Here is a 17,843-nt window from a genome sequence, read left to right as displayed (position 1 = left end):
GAAAAAAAAAAAACTCTTTCATTTTTCTCCCCCTCAACAGAATATGACAGATACCTAGCATCTAGCAAAAGAATGGCAGCTGCTTATCTTGATCCAAACTTGAATCATACACCAAGCTCAAGTACTAAGTCTCACCTGGGTACTGGCATGGAACGGTCCCCTGGTGCAATGGAGCGAGTATTAAAGGTCTTTCATTATTTTGAAAGCAGTAGTGAGCCAACCACCTGGGCCAGTATTATCAGGCATGGAGATGCTACTGATGTCAGGGTAAGTATGTCTTTTTCATGGCTTATCTATATCTATCTATCTATCTATCTATCTATCTATCTATCTATCTATCTATCTATCTTTATTTAGTTTTTCGAGATGGGGTTTCTCTGTGTAGTTTTGGTTCCTGTCTTGGATCTCACTCTGTAGACCAGGCTGGCCTCGAACTCACAGAGCTCCGCCTGGCTCTGCCTCCCGAATGCTAGGATTAAAGGTGTGTGCCACCATTGCCCAGCTCATGACATCTTTAAACAGTTACGTTTCAATGGCATACAATCCCCTTCCCTGCAAAAAAAGATGAAATAGTTTTTATTTAACATCTTAGTACTTTCCATATTGCAGACATGTTAACCTTTTCTTTTTGATATACACCCAAAGGGCTTGGGATAGAGGTTGTCAGTGTTAGAGCATTTGCCTAATAGCGTGAGGCCTTGGGTCTGCTTCCCCAGCATTTGGCAGGTAGGACATTGCCAATATATGACTATTATTTTCTTAGGAAAATAGTAACTGAATCGCTTTTTAATTATGTACTGCAATTTACTTGTTTTCCCACCTAATTTTTTTTAACCCTGGGAAGATACAGAGAACCAATGTAATTAAAATAACTTCTGATCTAGTAAAATAAAATAATTTTTAATTTAATTGTAAATTTAGGAGTGCTCCCTTATCTTCAGATAGAATAATTTCCTTAAAAACCATTGAATATGCAGTGCTTTGGTTTTTCGAGAGAGGGTCTCTCTGTGTAGTTTTGCACCTTTCCTGGAACTCACTTGGTAGCCCAGGCTGGCCTGGAACTCACAGAGGTCCACCTGGCTCTGCCACCCGAGTGCTGGGATTAAAGGCGTGCACCACCATCGCCCGTCTGAATATGCAATGTTTTAAAACACTGTGTTATGTTGTAGGAATGCAAAAGGTCCATAAAAGTCAGTTTTCTATCACTGTAATGAAATTTTGAATCAGTTAAGATTGATTTTTGGCTCCTAGTTTTGAGATTCTAGTAATGAAAGTGGTCCTGTTGCTTTGAGCCTTCTGGCAGGGTAGGAGCATACATGACATAGTTAGGAGTATCTCTTGAGTGAGGAAGCAGAGAAAGGAAGAAGAGACTGCTGGGATCATTTAGTCCCGTTCAAGGATATTCTAGCTACCTATAGATTTCCCATTAGCCCCACTATGGTGATATTTTATTTGTACTGAAATGTGATTTTATTTGTATGTTAATAAATAAAGATAAAAGCCCAAGAGGTCAGAGCTAAGAGCCTTGCCCTTCCTGCTTCAGCGATCCTCTTCAGCCAAGAGAGACCTACTTCCTGTGTGTTTGTCTTTATATAGACTTTCTGTTCTGCCTTCTCATTGGTTGTAAACCCAACCACATGACCGCCTCGTCACTGCCTGTCTGTACAGACTTCCAGGTCTTCTGTGGTTGGTATTGAGATTAAAGGCATGTGTCTCCAATGCTGGCTGTATCCTTGACCACACAGATATCTACCTAGCTCTGTTTACCAAGTGCTGGGATTAAAGGCGTGCACCATGAACGCCCAGCTCTGCTATGGCTTACTATTAGCTCTGACCCCCAGGCAACTTTATTAACATACAAATAAAATCACATTTTAGTACAAATAAAATATCACCATACCCTACCCCCTAGGAGGATCCCTATGCATACTAGAAGGTTAGCAAGGCCCCTTTAGAAGCTTTTGCTTTTACAGCATAGAATCTGTAGGGCAGAGGTGTAGCATAGTATAGAATACTCTCCAGCAGGCTTACTGGGTGCTGGGAAGCTTAAAGGTAGGCCCAGTACCTAAATGGAGAAGCTAGCACTACAAAGGTCCCTGGGTTTGTAAGGGGACCTAGTGATAGAGACTTATGGAGGAGACAGGCAAGGCAAAGGAGAGAGTGTTTCTGAATGTTAGGTGTGAGAAAGTAGTAAAAGGATTTCAGAAAATGGAGTCAGTGTGGATTTCCAGGAGGCATTTGCTGTGGTGAGGTGTTGAAGAAACAATCCTCTTCTCAACTCTCCTTTTATCTGTATTCAGTCTTAGAGAACAGACATTTCTAATGACAAGGTTGGCTTAGATAAGTCTTCTCCTTTTTTCCTTTTAGCCATAATTAGTTAATTTAGATTCCTTTCCTATTTTATTCAAATAGATAGATTTGATTTAAAGCTAAATTCTTTTGTGAGTTATACTTTTCTGTTACCTCTGTATAATCATTCTGTTGATGGACTATGTAGATGGATTAATTATTAAAAGGAGCATGATGTGGGTTGGAGGGATATGGAGATATTGGAGTAGTCTTCCCTATCTTGAAGACCATCTCCAGTGTTATGTGTAGCACCTCAGTATGAGGAAGTCTCTTGTCTTCTAGTGGTATGATCTGTGAGATGGGCACATGGGTATTTGCTATGTGTGTGAGTGCTCAAATGCTAACCAAGGTTAGGTGCAAGCTTTGTATCCAACCATGATTTTTAAATACTTCTGACACTCTGCTTTGGTCAGCCTTAAACAACTCAGGAGCCCCTGTTGGTGGATAGCATATACATCGTTCAGAACTTCAGGCAGATATTGGTACAAATCTATAGATAAATGTTCGGTCAGTTCAGAGTGGTAAACGTTAACCAAAGCTGTGCAGTATTAGAATTGGTAACCCAGGAACATTGTAGTGATAGTTTAGAATAGTGTCAAAGAAAACTTCAAGTCCTCCAAACCCAAGAAAGATTTCTTTCCTTTCTTTCTTTTGTTTTTTCGAGACAGGGTTTCTCTGTGTAGCTTTGCGCCTTTCCTGGAACTTACTTTGGAGACCAGGCTGGCCTCGAACTCACAGAGATCTTCCTGCCTCTGCCTTCCTAGTGCACCACCACTGCCTGGCAAGATTTCTTACTGAGAGGAAAAAACATCATTTACCCAGTTTTCTTCTGTAACACCAGATGGAGGAAAATTCCACAATAGCGTCTTTAGAGTGCTTAAGGAAGTCATTAGTCCCTCAGAAACTGATACCAGATGAACTATCCACTCAGGATTCTGACACACAAGTGCCTATGGAGGAATAGGGATGTGAAAAGTTAATAGTACAGGCTTTCTTGGAAGAACTTTATGTAGTAGAATGAGCCCAGAAAAGATTGTGGCAGGGCCTTGTTACTCCATGGCCCACCCATGTAGTTTCTTTTGTATCTGTCTTAAATCTTCACAATTTCTTTTTTTTTAATTTAAAATGTTTTTTTTTTTTTAAATTTTATATACCAACCCTGTTCCCACTCCCTGCATTTCTCCTCCTCGCCCCCATCCCACTCCCACTTCACAGTTTTGTAATTATATTTTATGTTCATTGATGTTTTGTTTGCATTTGTGTCTATGTGAGGGTGTCAGATCCCTTGGAACTGTAGTTACATTTGTGAGTTGCCATGTGAGTGCCGAGAATTGAACCTGGCTCCTCTAGAAAAGCAGCCAGTGCTCTTAACTGCTGAGCCATCTTTCATCCCCAAGTCATCACATTCTCTTAAGGGTTTAGTCATGATCTTGCTCTACTCTACCCAGTCGGTCCTGTATTGAGCCTTGGTCTAAATTTTGATCCATAGTCCTGGTGACTGTACCTTCCTTCATAGTACTTTGATTTATTGTGCTTTCTGTGTAGTCATGCTGGCCCCAAACAAACAAGCCAAAAAGCATATAAAAAGGCCATGTCAGCCCTGGAGGGAGTATTGGTTGGCACCATTTTCCCCAGTAGCAAGTGTGCTCATCATTTCTTTGTATCTCATTCAGTAATTCTCACACTACTCTAACTTTTTTTTTCCTATTTTATATGTTGTGATGAATTCTGTTGATTTATGATGTTTAGCAAGGGATCCCATAGAGATACTGCATCTGATTTGAATTCCAGAGTGTTAGCACCTAGGCTTTGAACTACCTTTTGTGATTCTTACCTTTTGTTTGAAGTGTTTCATTCTTATATGAGTCCTTCCTGAAGGACCCTAAACCTTAAACAATTTAAATAACTTAGTTATGAGAGAACCTGGAAAACCAGTCTCATGGCTTGAAATTGCTTAGGTAAATGTTTCCTTCAAATAACTCCAGATAAGAGTTTTTGATATGTGGAAATTGCTTGCTAAAGGTGTATATTGGGTAACAGTAAAAAGGCTTTTTGCAAAGCCACAGGCAGTCAGCTCACCAGAGGCTGATTTCCCCTGATGTTTTTTCTAAACCTAAATTCATCCTAGAGTGACCCTTTTTCTTCCAAGGACCCAGGCAAAACAGACAACATTTGGTGCTCTTGGTGGAAGCATTAGGCTCACTCTAGGATGAATCTTAGGCTTTTGCGAAGCAAAGGTAGTCAGTTTACCAGAAGCTGATTCACCCTGCTGCTTTAGCTAAAGCCTAAAATTCTTCCACGGATCCACGCAAAACAGAACACTGACAGATGTTTGTTTAAATTGTTTTGGGGATCTACAAGCCACACCTGTATAAGAAAGCAAACTTAATAGATAAGTTATGTGTGTGTGTGCCTCCTTCACCTTGGTCACATACTGCCTCTCTTCTCTGGACTCTCTGTTCCCTGAGATGTAATGTTGTTGAAATTATGCCAGCTAGTCATCTTTCAGTGGTCTCCAGGGGTACAAGTGAAATGAAAACTTCTATTTGTCATTTATAATCCAAAGCTAGAAATGCTTAAGCTTGGTGAGAAAAGCACATGGAAAACCAAGTTAGTACAAAAGCTAGACCTCTTGAGCCAGACAGTGCAATTTTGTAAATACAAAGGAAAATTCTGGAGATAAAGTTTTTCCATTTAATACAAGAGTGATAAGACAGTGGTGTAGCTTTATTACTAATAAGGAGAAAATTCTAGTGCCCTGGATAGAAGCTCAAACCAACCATAATATTCCCTCAAGACAAAGCCCGATCCAGATTCTGTGAAGGTTGAGAGAGAAGAGGCCACCTCTGAGCAGTTTGCAAGCAGCAGAGGTTGGTTTGGGAAGTTTAAGGAAAGCAGAATCTCTGTCAGTGTGAAGCTAGTGAAGCAGTATGTGCTGACCTAGAAGCCATAGTACAGTATCCAGAAGACCAAGCTAGATAGGTCGCTAGGCTAAATCAGACTGTTTAATGTAATGAAACTGCTTTCCAGTACATTATGCCATCCAGGACTTTCATAGTTAGGGAGGCAGAGCCAGTGTCTGGCTTCATTCAAACTTCAAAGAACAGGGCTAAAGAGGTGTGTTACTGTTAAAGACCTTGCTGTGCTTCAGAATCCAGCTTCTAGGATTCCAGTGCCCTCTTCTGGCCTCCATGGGCACTTGCATGTACTTGACATACACACAAATTCACACAATATACATAAATAAAAATAAAATAAAATAAACTCAAAGAACATAGGGCTAAATAGATGGCCTAGAGGTTAAGAGTGTACAGCTCTGGCAGAAGACCATTGGTTCACAACCACATATAACTCTAGCTAATGGATCCAACTTTCTCTTATGGCTTCTGCAGACACCTGCACTTCTCTAGAGGACTTTGCAAGGCCAAGGAGGCATCACTTTTGTCTTGCTAAGCAAAAAGGGGTTTCTTTTCTACATGCCCAAGATGACATTGGCCAGTTCATGCCTATGCAGAGCTGAGTCTTCCTCACAGAAACTTCCTTCCCTTGTAGTTTCTGTTTGAAAACAATGTGAGTAGTTATGTTGATCTACAAACCTCCTCCTATAGCCTCCCGCTGTTGTGGGTGGGTGGGCTTGGAGTGTACCAGATCTTTGCCTTCTTTTGATTTCAAAGGGAAGCCCGAGGAGAAAACACCATTTAGCCATTGAGTATTGTTACTGTCACATTCAAAGCACATTAAACTTATAAGTGGTACATGTAACTTTTGTAAATCCATAGATCACATTTGGGGTTTAGTATGCTTCACAAACCACTTGGGAATGGCTGGTATTATTTGAACCTGTAATTATAAGTAAGTAAATAAGTAAATTTGTGTAGTTTGCTAAATGGTGCTTACGGTTAGATGATCACTAATTATTTAATATTGTCTGCTTCTTGGTAGAAAGCGTAACATTAGATCATAGCATTTGGTGACCACTTTAAAATTAGCATTCTGGTTATGGGAAACACTTCAGTGGCCAGAATGTGGGGGTAGAGATAGGGGTGGGGGTGGGGGGAATGTGTTCTATGAGCAGAGTTGTGCTGTGTGAAAAATGATGGAGCCAAAGGGAAAGGTTCTTTGGGTCGTGTTCCCTGAGTTTCACCACAAGCCTGGAAAGTCTTCTGTGAGCAGTTGAAGGTTTGCAGTGTTTGCTAGGTGTTCTCTCTGATACTTTACCAGTTGTCACTGCATAATTCTCTCTGATAGAAGAGCAGGTGCATATGTGTTCAAGATAGGATGTTTGTTTAAATGCTGACTACTGTGAGTCCAACTTGAAAAGATTCCATGGGTCTTAGACTTTTTCTTCTGGAGAGGAAGGTGAGAAAGAAAGTGTTAAGAACAAAGTAGAGGAAAAGCTGTGCTAAGGAGAATGTGAGGTGGCAGAACATGAAGCAAAGGATTCTCTTTCACTGTTCTTGGGCAGGGAGATTCTGGCAGACAGAGGCTAGTCTCTAAAGATGATCCTCATTCTAAGCCCCAGATATTTCTCCAGGTAGACAGATAGTGAGTTGGGGACTTAAATGTAAATACCTGAAGTTAGCCCAGCAAGACTCTTTAAAAAAGACTTGGTTTCTCCAATACCCAAAACATAATACACTCGTGTCATTTATGTCTCTTAAGTTTGTGGTGATTTGTTACAGCACCAGCAGGGAGCTAATGCTGTGGTTGTGGACCATCCAGAGATAAAGTACATTCTTTGCTTTAGAGGGACTTTTAGATGGACTCCTGGGTCGGGTTTTGAAGAATCTGAGGCTCTACATCTTTTTTTTTTTCCCCCCCCAGAGCTGAGGACCGAACCCAGGGCCTTGGGCTTGCTAGGCAAGCACTTTCCCACTGAGCTAAATCCCCAACCTCTCTACATCCTTATTGTGGGATAGCTAACAGGGGGAGTGGGATAAGGAAGGAGGGTGGAAGGAAAGATGGAGGGACATTGAGATGAGATCACTGCCCATCCTAGCAGTAGAATGAGGTGAGTAAAGTGAGCAGTCTTAACAGGGGCTTTTGGTAGTTCCTCGAGTAAAGAACCTAGAAAATAAGCATGAGAAGATGGGGAAGCCTTTCCCACACAACAGTTAGTGCTTGTTTGCATGTATTCTTAGGCCTTTCTGTTGTCAAACTCAGACCTTTTGTGGGTAAGAATTGTACTTTACTGCTGCCAGTCATGTTCCTAGTATAATACACATAGAGAGTGGGTGCTGTAGATTTTCAACGGGCTAATCCAGCAAAGAGTAAGCATGCAGGAAGGGATGTCATCGCTTCTAACAGTCTTATACCTAAAAGACTGATGAGCACACCAGACCAAGCCGGATCATAAAGACAAAAAAAGAGAGCATTGTAACTAATGTATGATTAAGGAGATGACAGTTATGACAGTGTGTACATGGTAGTTTTGATATTTAGCTTTGTTCATCACACTAACAGTCATTTTAAGGTTGGTTTTATGTGTTGCTAAGGTGGGTTGGAGGATTGTCTCTAACATCCTGTGTGAAGTGATTGGTTTATTTGTTCGAGTACAGTTTATTGTACTTAACAAGATGTTTTGCTTTTGATGGGCTACTTTTGTCCTGTGCTGGTGGTACACCATGAGTAACAGGAGATAGAAAGATTTTCAGTGAGTACTGCTTTGTACTCCATCCCCCTTATCACTTTCTTTGTCTGTCCAGCCATATCACTTCCTCCCAAGTGCTAGGATTTAGCATTAAATGTGTGTGCCTCCCAATTCCTACAATCAAAGCCATGAGATCCCAAGTGTGGGGTTAAAGGTGTGTGACGCCACCGCCTGGCCTCTAGTGGCCAGCTCCACACTCTGATCGTCAGGCAAGCTTTGTTAGAGCACAAAGTATCACCACACTGTTTTCTATTTCTACCTCCTTTTCTCACCTACAACAGTCCATTAGTAGTGAAGGACTGCATGCATTCAGTGCTATGTTCTCGAAAAAGTTCGACACAAACATTGTCTTATTTTCAACTTTAAATATTCTTTTAAGATATCTATTATTAGTATTTAGCCCAAAAAAACTCATAGTTTTGAATCCTGGCATAAATGGGGAAATGGAGGTTTCAGAGTAGCCAAGTATGGTTTATTTCATAGGACTAAATGGCTAAAGGCCTACAAAACTATGATGCAAAGTTAAAGTTGACGTGAACTAATTTCTGTGGCATACTCTTTTTTTTTTCATATATATATTTTATTTTACAATACCATTCAGTTCTACATATCAGCCATGGGTTCCCCTATTCTCCCCGCTCCCACCCACTCCCCTTACCCCCAGCCTACCCCCCATTCCCACCTCCTCCAGGACAAGTCCTCCCCCGAGGACTGCGATCAACCTGGTAGACTCAGTCCAGGCAGGTCCAGGCAGGTTTTCTTATCCATTCTGTTAGCCTGTGTCTTTTTATAGGTGAGTTGAGACCATTGATATCGATGGATATTAATGACCAGTGATTGTTAATTCCTGTTATTTTTTGTGGTTGTGTTGTGTTGTCCTTCTGTGGTGTATGTTGGTGTGGGATTATCTATTGCTTGATTTTTCATGGATGTGTTTAGCTTCTTTGGGTTGGATTTTCCCTTCTAAAACCACTTTTCATGATTCCTGTCTTCAAGAGTACCTGTGTCAGTGTTTGTATGTGTTGTGTGGTGATAGGAGCATTGCAAAGCAACAGTGCAGTGTCTTGAGAACACATTCCTTGACAAGCAGTTGTCAACAATACTTGAGTTCTCCAGAGCAAAGTTTTTGGTTTTCAGATTTACTCATTGGGTTACTGAGTATGCACATTCAGCAGCATAGTTAGGAACTTGTGATGTATATTCATAGTGTCTGTCACTGCCCAGAGAAATTGGTAGAATGAGGAAAATGATGTGTGTATAGAAGTGTAATGAAAAGCAAAGAGGTGGGAAAAAAAGTAAAATTTCTGTATGACTGCTGCTTTTGACTGATTCGTGGAGAGTGAAAACTGGAACTGTGATTCGTTAAGATGCTGTAGTGTGGGACACTTTATTATTGTAACACAGGTTGAGGTCATTTTGGGTTTCTTCAGACAGCACAACCAAATGTGACCAGACTCATTTTCTGCTCCATAAAACACCAAGACTAGAAGCTTGCTTTCTCCCAGTGCTCACTGCAGAGCTGGACTAAGTTCCTCACTAAAACTGGTTTGCTACAAATGGGATCCTGTAGGTACCCATGAGCTACAAGGATATGAAGGTGACCTTTTAACAAGATCATTGGAGACATCACTCATTGGAATGGGATTCTCTGTAGTGTATGAATGGTGACAAATATCAGTGTAAGAAACAATTTGTGTTCTGCAGGGCTTTATATCTAACAGAGGAGGTGAGGAAGGAGAGAGTAGTTGAACATAAAAGGGTGATTAGAGCTGGGTTGACACATGGAGTGTTATATTATTGAGCTGCAAGGAGGTGATGTGACTCCTGTGATGTACTGGTGTGACTAGTGTTAGTATACATTGGTGTAGATAGCCAAGTTGGGACAGGGAGACAAGAGGGCCTTAAGGTATTTTGGAGCAGCAGCACCTTGTAGCTGAGGGACTTGGGTTAGTAAGGAAGAACTATACAAGTGGTCTTTGATTTGAGAGTCACTAAGGTTAGTCTATGTTCCTTCCTTGGGGAAAACCCTCAGTCAGAACACAGGATTTAAGACTGTAACTTGGGCTAGGTCAGCTCCAGCTGGCCCTCTGTGGTTGGATAACCTTGTATAGGATGCAACCTGTCCTATCATTTATAGCAGCTGTCAGGAATTCTCTAGGTTTTGCATCAAAAAAGGACATCTTATGCCTGTCTGAGTTCCACAGAGGTCTGCAGACTTAAGACATTTTCTTGTCTTGGTGAGAATCAATTTTCCTTATGAATATGTCTTAGACTCTTGCAGCCTGTTATTTTGTTTGTTTCCTCTGATGCCATGTCTAATCCCTCTTGTCTCTTCCATGCTTTGTCACTCCCCGTGTTGATCATGGCCTCCTACTCCATACTGGGAGATCTGAAAGGGAGTTAGCCGACCCCACCCACTTGAGTCTCAGAGCTTGCCATGCACAGGTCCTGTGACATAGAATAGCACACACATCCTTACTGTCCCTAACTTTTTTATGGTACCTTTTTCCCCTTCCCTCCCCTCCCCTCCCCTCCCTTCCCCTCCCCTCCCCTCCCCTCCCCTCCCCTCCCCTCCCCTCCCCTCCCCTCCCCTCCCCTCCCCTCCCCTCCTCCCCTCCCCTCTCAAATAAAGAAGTTTGAGGGCCTGGGAGATGGCCAGTGAGTAACAGTGCAAGCATGAGGAACTGAGTTAGAATCTCTACTTTCTATGCAAAAAACTAGGTACATTTGAATGCTTAGTCACCAGGGAGTGGCACTAGTTGAAAGGATTAGAAGGACTAAGGGGTGTGGCCTTGTTGGAGGAAGTGCATCACTGCTGGTGGGCTTTGAGGTTTCAGAAGTAATGCCAATCGCAGAATCTCTTCCTTAGCTACCATTTTAGCATCTGCCTGCATGACGCAGAGATGATAGTGGACTAAACCTCTGAAACTGTAAGCAAGCCCCCAGTTAAATGCTTTCTTTTATAAGAGTTGCCATGGTCATGGTCGCAGTAATAGAATGGTGACCAAGACCATTGAGAATGTCTTTTATTGTATTATTAATAGCACTGGACCATAATAAATTCCTTAGTAAATATAAAATTTAAAATTTTGCCTTACATTAAAAGTTAAAGTGTCAGTTAATTTCTAAATTAAAAAAGCTTTTTAAATTTTTTTTTAATGTTTTACCGTGTACCTGTAGTGCCTGAGGAGGTCAGAAGAAGGTATCAGTTTCCTTGAAAATGGTGTTAAAGACAGTTGTGGTTTTTGCTGGGAACCAAACTCAGGTTCTCTGCAAGAACAGTAAGTGCCCTTAATTGCAGAGTTTTAAAAACTGGTATTTTTTTTTGTTGTTGATATTTTAATGGTTATGCCTGCTTCCTTTAAGAAATTTTTCTTCATCATTGGAGAGATAGTACAGTGGGCTGTACTTTGTATGTCCTGCACACAAAGTCAGCATGTAACTCAATCTCATCCCTACACAGCTTACACATTTGCAATCACTTTGGGTATCTTTTTCCTGGGCTTCTCCATGGCAGCAGGTACAAGGAACAAGACCATTCTAAAGCTTGCCTTCTCGTAGCCCCAGGAAGAATTTCACCTTCCTAGTTGACATATTATAAGGCATCTGTCTCCCAAACTCAGCATAGTAAGTGTTAGAAGCAGTGGGTTTGGAGGCATTTAAAATTGCCACATGCTAATGTACAATGCAGACCAATTTATCGAACATCTCATGGTTTTTTTGTTGTTGTTATTGTTTTGTTTTTAAAGAAAGATATTAATGTTATAGCCTGGTCTTTCAGAAGATCTTGGTTCAGAAAGTGGAATCTTAAGAGGTCTGGTTTGCTCTGACAGAATTGAGGTGATGTGAAGGTAGAATTGCTGAAATGTCTTATGTTTATATTGCCTTGTTTATCAATAAAGAATTGGGAAGAGAATATTTTTATGTTTTTTTCCTTCAAAGTTTTTCCTTGTTCATAAAAATATTGTTGCATGAGAAATAATAATTCCAATATGGGATTAGTAACATTTTATTTTATGTGATGTGCTTATTAAGATTTCTCATAACTAACTACTAGACTTTTTTTTTTTTTTTTTTTTTTTATCTGTAACCATCATTTCTCTGGGGGTATGTTTTAGGGCATCATTCAGAAGATAGTGGACAGTCACAAAGTAAAGCACGTAGCCTGCTATGGATTTCGCCTCAGTCATCTGCGATCAGAGGAAGTTCACTGGCTGCATGTGGATATGGGAGTCTCCAGTGTGAGGGAGAAATATGAACTCGCCCACCCACCAGAGGAATGGAAGTAAGAGTCTAATCCATTGTGGTGTGACTATGCTGGATTACTTTGTGAGTTAAAATATCCACAAGAGGATGAATGTGTGTGTCAGCTTTTGTGCTACTTGTGATCATTGTGTAGAGGAGATTGACTAGTAGTTACTAACCAGTGATCTCTTTAGAACATGTAGTTAAACATGTCTCTCTTTCCTCTCCTTGTCTTCTGTCACCATGGTCTTTGTTGATCACAGTTGTTCTCAGTACTTTGATGCTTGCACTTCCGTTGTAAGTGGGCCTGCTGCTTTATGATCCAGTGTCGACTTCTCATGTAGTGGGGCTGGACTTGTCCAGGAGGAGATTGTAGCTGACGGATGGTCTCATCAGTGGGCTGAGAGCATACTGTGTCCAGTAACCGCACCTGAAAAGAATGGTGCACAGTTGTTCACATATAGGATGGTAGTGGGAGGGAGCTCTTAATGATTTCTGCTCAAACAAGAATAAAACTGAAGTTATTTTAAGATGATTTAAAAGAATTCCCAGTCATTTATCCTTTTCCTGTTAATACCTATTAATTTTTATGAGTAAGTGAATCTTTTTAGTTGAAAATTCTTAAATCTAAAATACTTACTTTTGAGAGAAGTATATCTTTTAAAAGTGGACTTCTTCTATATTGTACCCTTAGGTATACATAAAGGAAAGTCAGCAGCTTAAACAAGGTCCTGGATCAACAGGGAAAGCCAGCTTATTTAGATGAAATACAAATTTATACAGTTTTGTGTCAGTTGTATAGTTCATCAGAGAGTGCAGTGTATTTTTGAATCTGTCAGATAACTGGGGTAAGTAAGCTATTCCTGGAGAATATAATTAGGTTGGTTTATATCAAATGATATGGAAAGAAGATTTGACTTCTAAACACTTAATCAGACAATTTAATGTTTAAAAATTAAATATCTAAATGTCAAATAAAATGTCAGTTTTTCACTTGCTGCAATTATGTTACTTTTTTTTTTTTTTTTTTTTTGCACAGACACCTTAGGGAGAAACTTCATTCTCCTAATTTATGCTCAGGGAATTTCAGTCTCTTGAGCACCAGTTTTTCTGTTGTTCTTCTAAGCCAATTAATTTTTACCTTAAATTAAGTAAAATAGAGTAGAAATTACTATTTGTAAAACAAGATTCGATGTTTGAAAAATTAGTAACCCATGAATGTAGAGTTGAATATTGCTGAAAACATTGTAGAGATGACCAGAGGAAGCAGACTCATCTGCATGAAGATTGTAAAGATGTAATAATATACCTCCTCCTTCCCTCTCGCCCTTGTGATGTAGATGTGTAATGTGTATGTGTACATGCTTGTGCTTGTGCCTCTGCTCTCTATTCAGTCTTCACATGTCCTTGGATGGGGCACAGAGAAACCAGAAGCAAACTACTGCAGTCATCTATGTAAAAAGCCTAAAGTTGGTGGACAGAGAAGAGCAGGGGTGGCAGGATGGGGCCAAGAGTCTTCAAGGCAGTGCTTAGAAAGATTCTTGAGGGTCTAATTTTAACGTTTGAATCATTTCTGCTTAGAAATGCCCTGTGTAGCTTCTTTATGTGCAGGGCCAGCTCCAGAGGTTTTGCTGGCTGTGTATTTTGGCTCTTACTGCTCCTCTCCTCCTGCTCTGCTGACAGTGGTCCCTCTCAGGTTTCAGCTTCTACTAAACTCTTAAGTGTAGCTTGGGAGTGTTTTCATCAACCTGTATTGGAATCTGAGTCTCTTTTTCTCATGCTGTCTTTGGTACTTGTAGAGTAAGATAGCCCTCTATCTCTTTCTAACTTTCTTGATCCTGCGTCTTCCTCTGCTTTTACCCTTCATGATTTTTCACTTGCCCCATTCGAGCCTCCAGCTTTCTTAGTGGCTTTCATAAAACATCAAGTGTGTTGCCCAAGAGTGTGAATATACTCTAATGCCTTGTGCCAGGGGGTGGTGGATTGCTTTGATTTCTGAGTGCTCAGTTGTGTTACCACCCCAAAGTCTGTGTTTGTTCATCTTTCTCCCTCAGGAACTGTCATACTCATCACTCTGTTTCTGACTCTGTTTGTGCGTGGGATTATATTGGTCTAGAGTAAAATATACCTTAATGAAAATGGAGTAAGGAAATATATTAATAGTGTCATTCTAATTTAATATGGTGATTTTGCTTGAATTTTCCCATCAACCATAGGATTTCTTAAGTGTTTATTCAGTACTGGATGTTTACTGGTTGTCATGCATCATGGGAAGAGCAACTTCCTTCCTTCCTTCCTTCCTTCCTTCCTTCCTTCCTTCCTTCCTTCCTTCCTTCCTTCCTTCCTTCCTTCCCTCTTTCCCTCATTCATTCCCTCATTCATTCCCTCATTCATTCCCTCATTCATTCCCTCATTCATTCATTCATTCATTCATTCATTCATAGGTTCTCAGTGTGTAGTCCTGGCTGGCCTGGAACTCACTATGTAGACCAGACTAGCCTAGAATTTACAATGATTCCCCCATTTATAACTTCCAAGTGTTGAGATTAAAGGCATACCACCACACCAGATGAGAAAAGTAAACATTTTTATGATGCTTTTTTACTCTGTTCAGATGAGGCTTTGTCCTTCAGAAATTAATTGGTGTCTTCATCCTTTTTGGAATGAATGTATGTAGTTGTGTGGCCAGACATGGTAGTACATGTCTTTAATCCCTGTACTTGAGAGACCAAGGCAGGAGGATTGCCCTGAGTTTCTGGCCAGCCTGGACTACCTAGTGAATTTCTGGCTAACCAGGATTTCATAGCAAGACCCTATATCAGAACAAACAAACCAAGAAAAGGTAATGGGAAGTGAATGTGTTGTGGGTCCCTACACAAGATTCTTATTATGCTCTTTCAACATTAATTATATTATTTATATTATTTAATCTGCTTGGAAATGACATGTTAATGTATTCAACTAGTGGATTTTTTTTTAAATCCTGCCTCTGATTCTGTGTTTAAGATTGTAATGTCCTTATTCATACTTCACGTTGTGACACATGCATTTTTTTTCTTACATTTCTCTTGTCAGTAACATATCATGATCCAGAGGGAGTACCATGGTGCCAGTTCAGTGCTCTAAGTCTGCCTGTGCCCTGACTGACTTTGAGACTTTGGAAGAACACTGTCTAGGTTGTTTTTACTGCCCTTGATCTGGGTTTGTCTGCTGTTTTTTTCATTAAGATTATTTGTTTTTTAAAGCTTACACAGTCAAGATGTTCTTTTTGTTTTGATTTTTTGAGACAGGGTCTTTCTATGTAGCCCTGGCTGACATGGAGAGCTTGCTATGTCAAACAGGCTGGCCTTGAACTCACAGAGATCCTCCTGTTTTGGCAGAGTAAATTTACCAGGGAGCCCTGTTGGGATCATTAGACTGTGGTGCAGACATTCAGGTTTCTCCTGTTACTGTTTCCTTTCTGTGAGACACTGAGACCATGCAGAGAGCGTGGTTTTCATTGCACTATCATCCATCAGTCACAGCATCTGTTAGTGAGTCTGCCTTGCAGTGATTGGTATGTTAATTTTTACCAGATGGGTGTTTGTGTTTCCACCTTTCTCTGTTTTGTTTTTTTTTAATTGGATGTGTAAGAATGAGTTTGTGCACACCATATTGTATTGCTTGTGAGGGTTATCTGTATTGTTAATACTTTGTTTAGCTGTACTTTGTGCTAATTTGTCTTAGTATCAGGGTTAATAGATCTTTTTAGTGCACTTTAGCTTTTCTGAAACAGCTTAACTTGTAGGCATCTTATGCTTACAATTGGTGTGAGCTCCAGGAAGCAAGATACCAGTGGCATTACAAGGACAGATTGCTTTGAAGCAGTAACAAAGTATAACTTTATTTGGGGCATGTTATATCTAACTGGTCTTTGGAAATCCATGGAGAAGCAACATAGCTCTTAGCATGGTAACATAAGTGTAAAGAAAACCCTGAGCTTTATCAAGAGGAGGCATGGGGAAGTAGGATGTGGGTGTCTTATGTCACAGGCTAAGCACTACTGATTGGAATTAAATAAGACTGGGATTAAATTAGAGCACTCTGAAAAAAGAGTTTTTGTAAGATACACTCAATGTACTGTGTCCAAACAGAGTACGGAATCCTTTAGTGGCGGCCTTATCTTTTTACAACAAAGTGGATTTAGTTCCTCTTTGAGTGAAGTCATGGTGTCTCTTGTTTTATTCTGCTCTTGCTCGCACTTACATGTTTTTACTTGAGAGGAGTTCTACATCTACATTCTTTATTGCTTCCTAATAGCTATAGTTAATTTGCACATGACTGTGCGGGGTGTGTGTGTGTGTGTGTGTGTGTGTGTGTGTGTGTGTGTGTGTGTGTGTGTATGAAAACGGGTGAATATTAACTTGTCAATATTTCTTAGTGAGTTGCAAACCTCCTATACCTCTCACTTCCCTCCTTGGCCCATTCTGCCTCTTCATGGTGGACCTAGTCAAGAGAAACTTTAACCCTGTGATATCATTTCTCTGCTCAGGACATGATAGTGCCTTCCTTTCTCCTTGAGAAAGCTCTGTAGTCAGGCTTTGCAGGGGATTGTGCGACCCAACTTCTCTCTGGATCCTTTTTTCTACTCAGATTTGGCTTCTTCTGTTCTAGCTGCACTTGCCTTCTCAAGTGACCTATAGCGTCCTTCCTCACTTCCTTCAGCTCATAGTCAGGGGTCAGTGCCTCAGAATGCCTCTGAGGATTGCAGGTAACCTGGTGTATAGATAGTGAACTCTTCTCGAAAGTTAACGTTAGCTGGGCGGTGATGACGCATGCCTTTAATCCCAGCACTCGGGAGGTAGAGGCAGGTGGATCTCTGTGAGTTCAAGGCCAACCTGTTCTATAAAGCGAGATCTAGGACAGTCAGAGCTGTTACACAGAGAAACCCTGTCTCATAAAACCACACATACAGGAAAAAAAATACAAAAATTTTAGAAATCATCTGGATGTGGTGGTACATACCTTTAATTCCAGGACTTCACAGAGGCAGATACGGATCTTTGTGAGTTTGAGGCCAACCTGCTGTACATAGTGAGCTCCAGTCAGGTCTTAAAACAAACAAACAAAATAAAAATGAGTTTTCATAGTAGCGTTATTCTAGCAGTCAAATGGTTGAAAGAGTTCCCATGGCCACAGTTTTGAGGATAAATAATGTGTCATACCTTTTTGTGTATGCCCTCCAGAGAGGATGGAACTGCTGCTATTAGCTGCATAGGCTCTCCTTTGCATGTTGCTGAATGAAACGCCAGACACTGCAAACACAGTATGCAGTCCCTGATGAAAATTAGCTGTGGGGGTGTTTGAGAATGGGACAGTTGGGGCACCTGACCTGCGAGCTGTGGGATGTGGGGTGCAGGCCTTCATTGTCCTCATGCTCTGCCTTATCACAGAGTCACTAAATTGTAGCACCTGCTGCATAGGCACACGAGGTTTGTCCATTGAAATATTGTATGTGATCTTACTTTCAAAATTGTATTTCTAAGTTAGTTGGCAGTGAGGTACTCAAAATAATAAGGTAGTTGTAAACTATAAATTGAGAAAATCATTTATTTCTAAT

The 17,843-nt window shown here is 40.6% G+C and overlaps 1 protein-coding gene across 29 annotated transcripts in view; it reads left to right on the top strand.

Annotated features, from left to right (window-relative positions):
* Ptk2 (protein tyrosine kinase 2) overlaps positions 1-17,843 on the top strand; it is a 221,218-nt gene that overhangs the window by 80,494 nt on the left and 122,881 nt on the right. For 26 of the 29 annotated variants that reach the window (XM_076556050.1, XM_076556043.1, XM_076556040.1 and 23 more), the window contains 2 exons: positions 41-267; positions 12,118-12,284. In XM_076556050.1, coding sequence (XP_076412165.1) covers positions 73-267; positions 12,118-12,284 — 362 coding nt within the window. In that variant the 5' untranslated portion in view covers positions 41-72. The remainder of the gene's footprint in view (positions 1-40; positions 268-12,117; positions 12,285-17,843) is intronic. The other 3 variants (XM_076556054.1, XM_076556053.1, XM_076556052.1) reach the window with 1 other exon arrangement.

Source organism: Peromyscus maniculatus, chromosome 20 (genome assembly GCF_049852395.1).
Source record: "Peromyscus maniculatus bairdii isolate BWxNUB_F1_BW_parent chromosome 20, HU_Pman_BW_mat_3.1, whole genome shotgun sequence".
Taxonomy (NCBI): Eukaryota; Metazoa; Chordata; class Mammalia; order Rodentia; family Cricetidae; genus Peromyscus; species Peromyscus maniculatus.
This window is presented reverse-complemented; position numbering and strand designations above follow the sequence as displayed.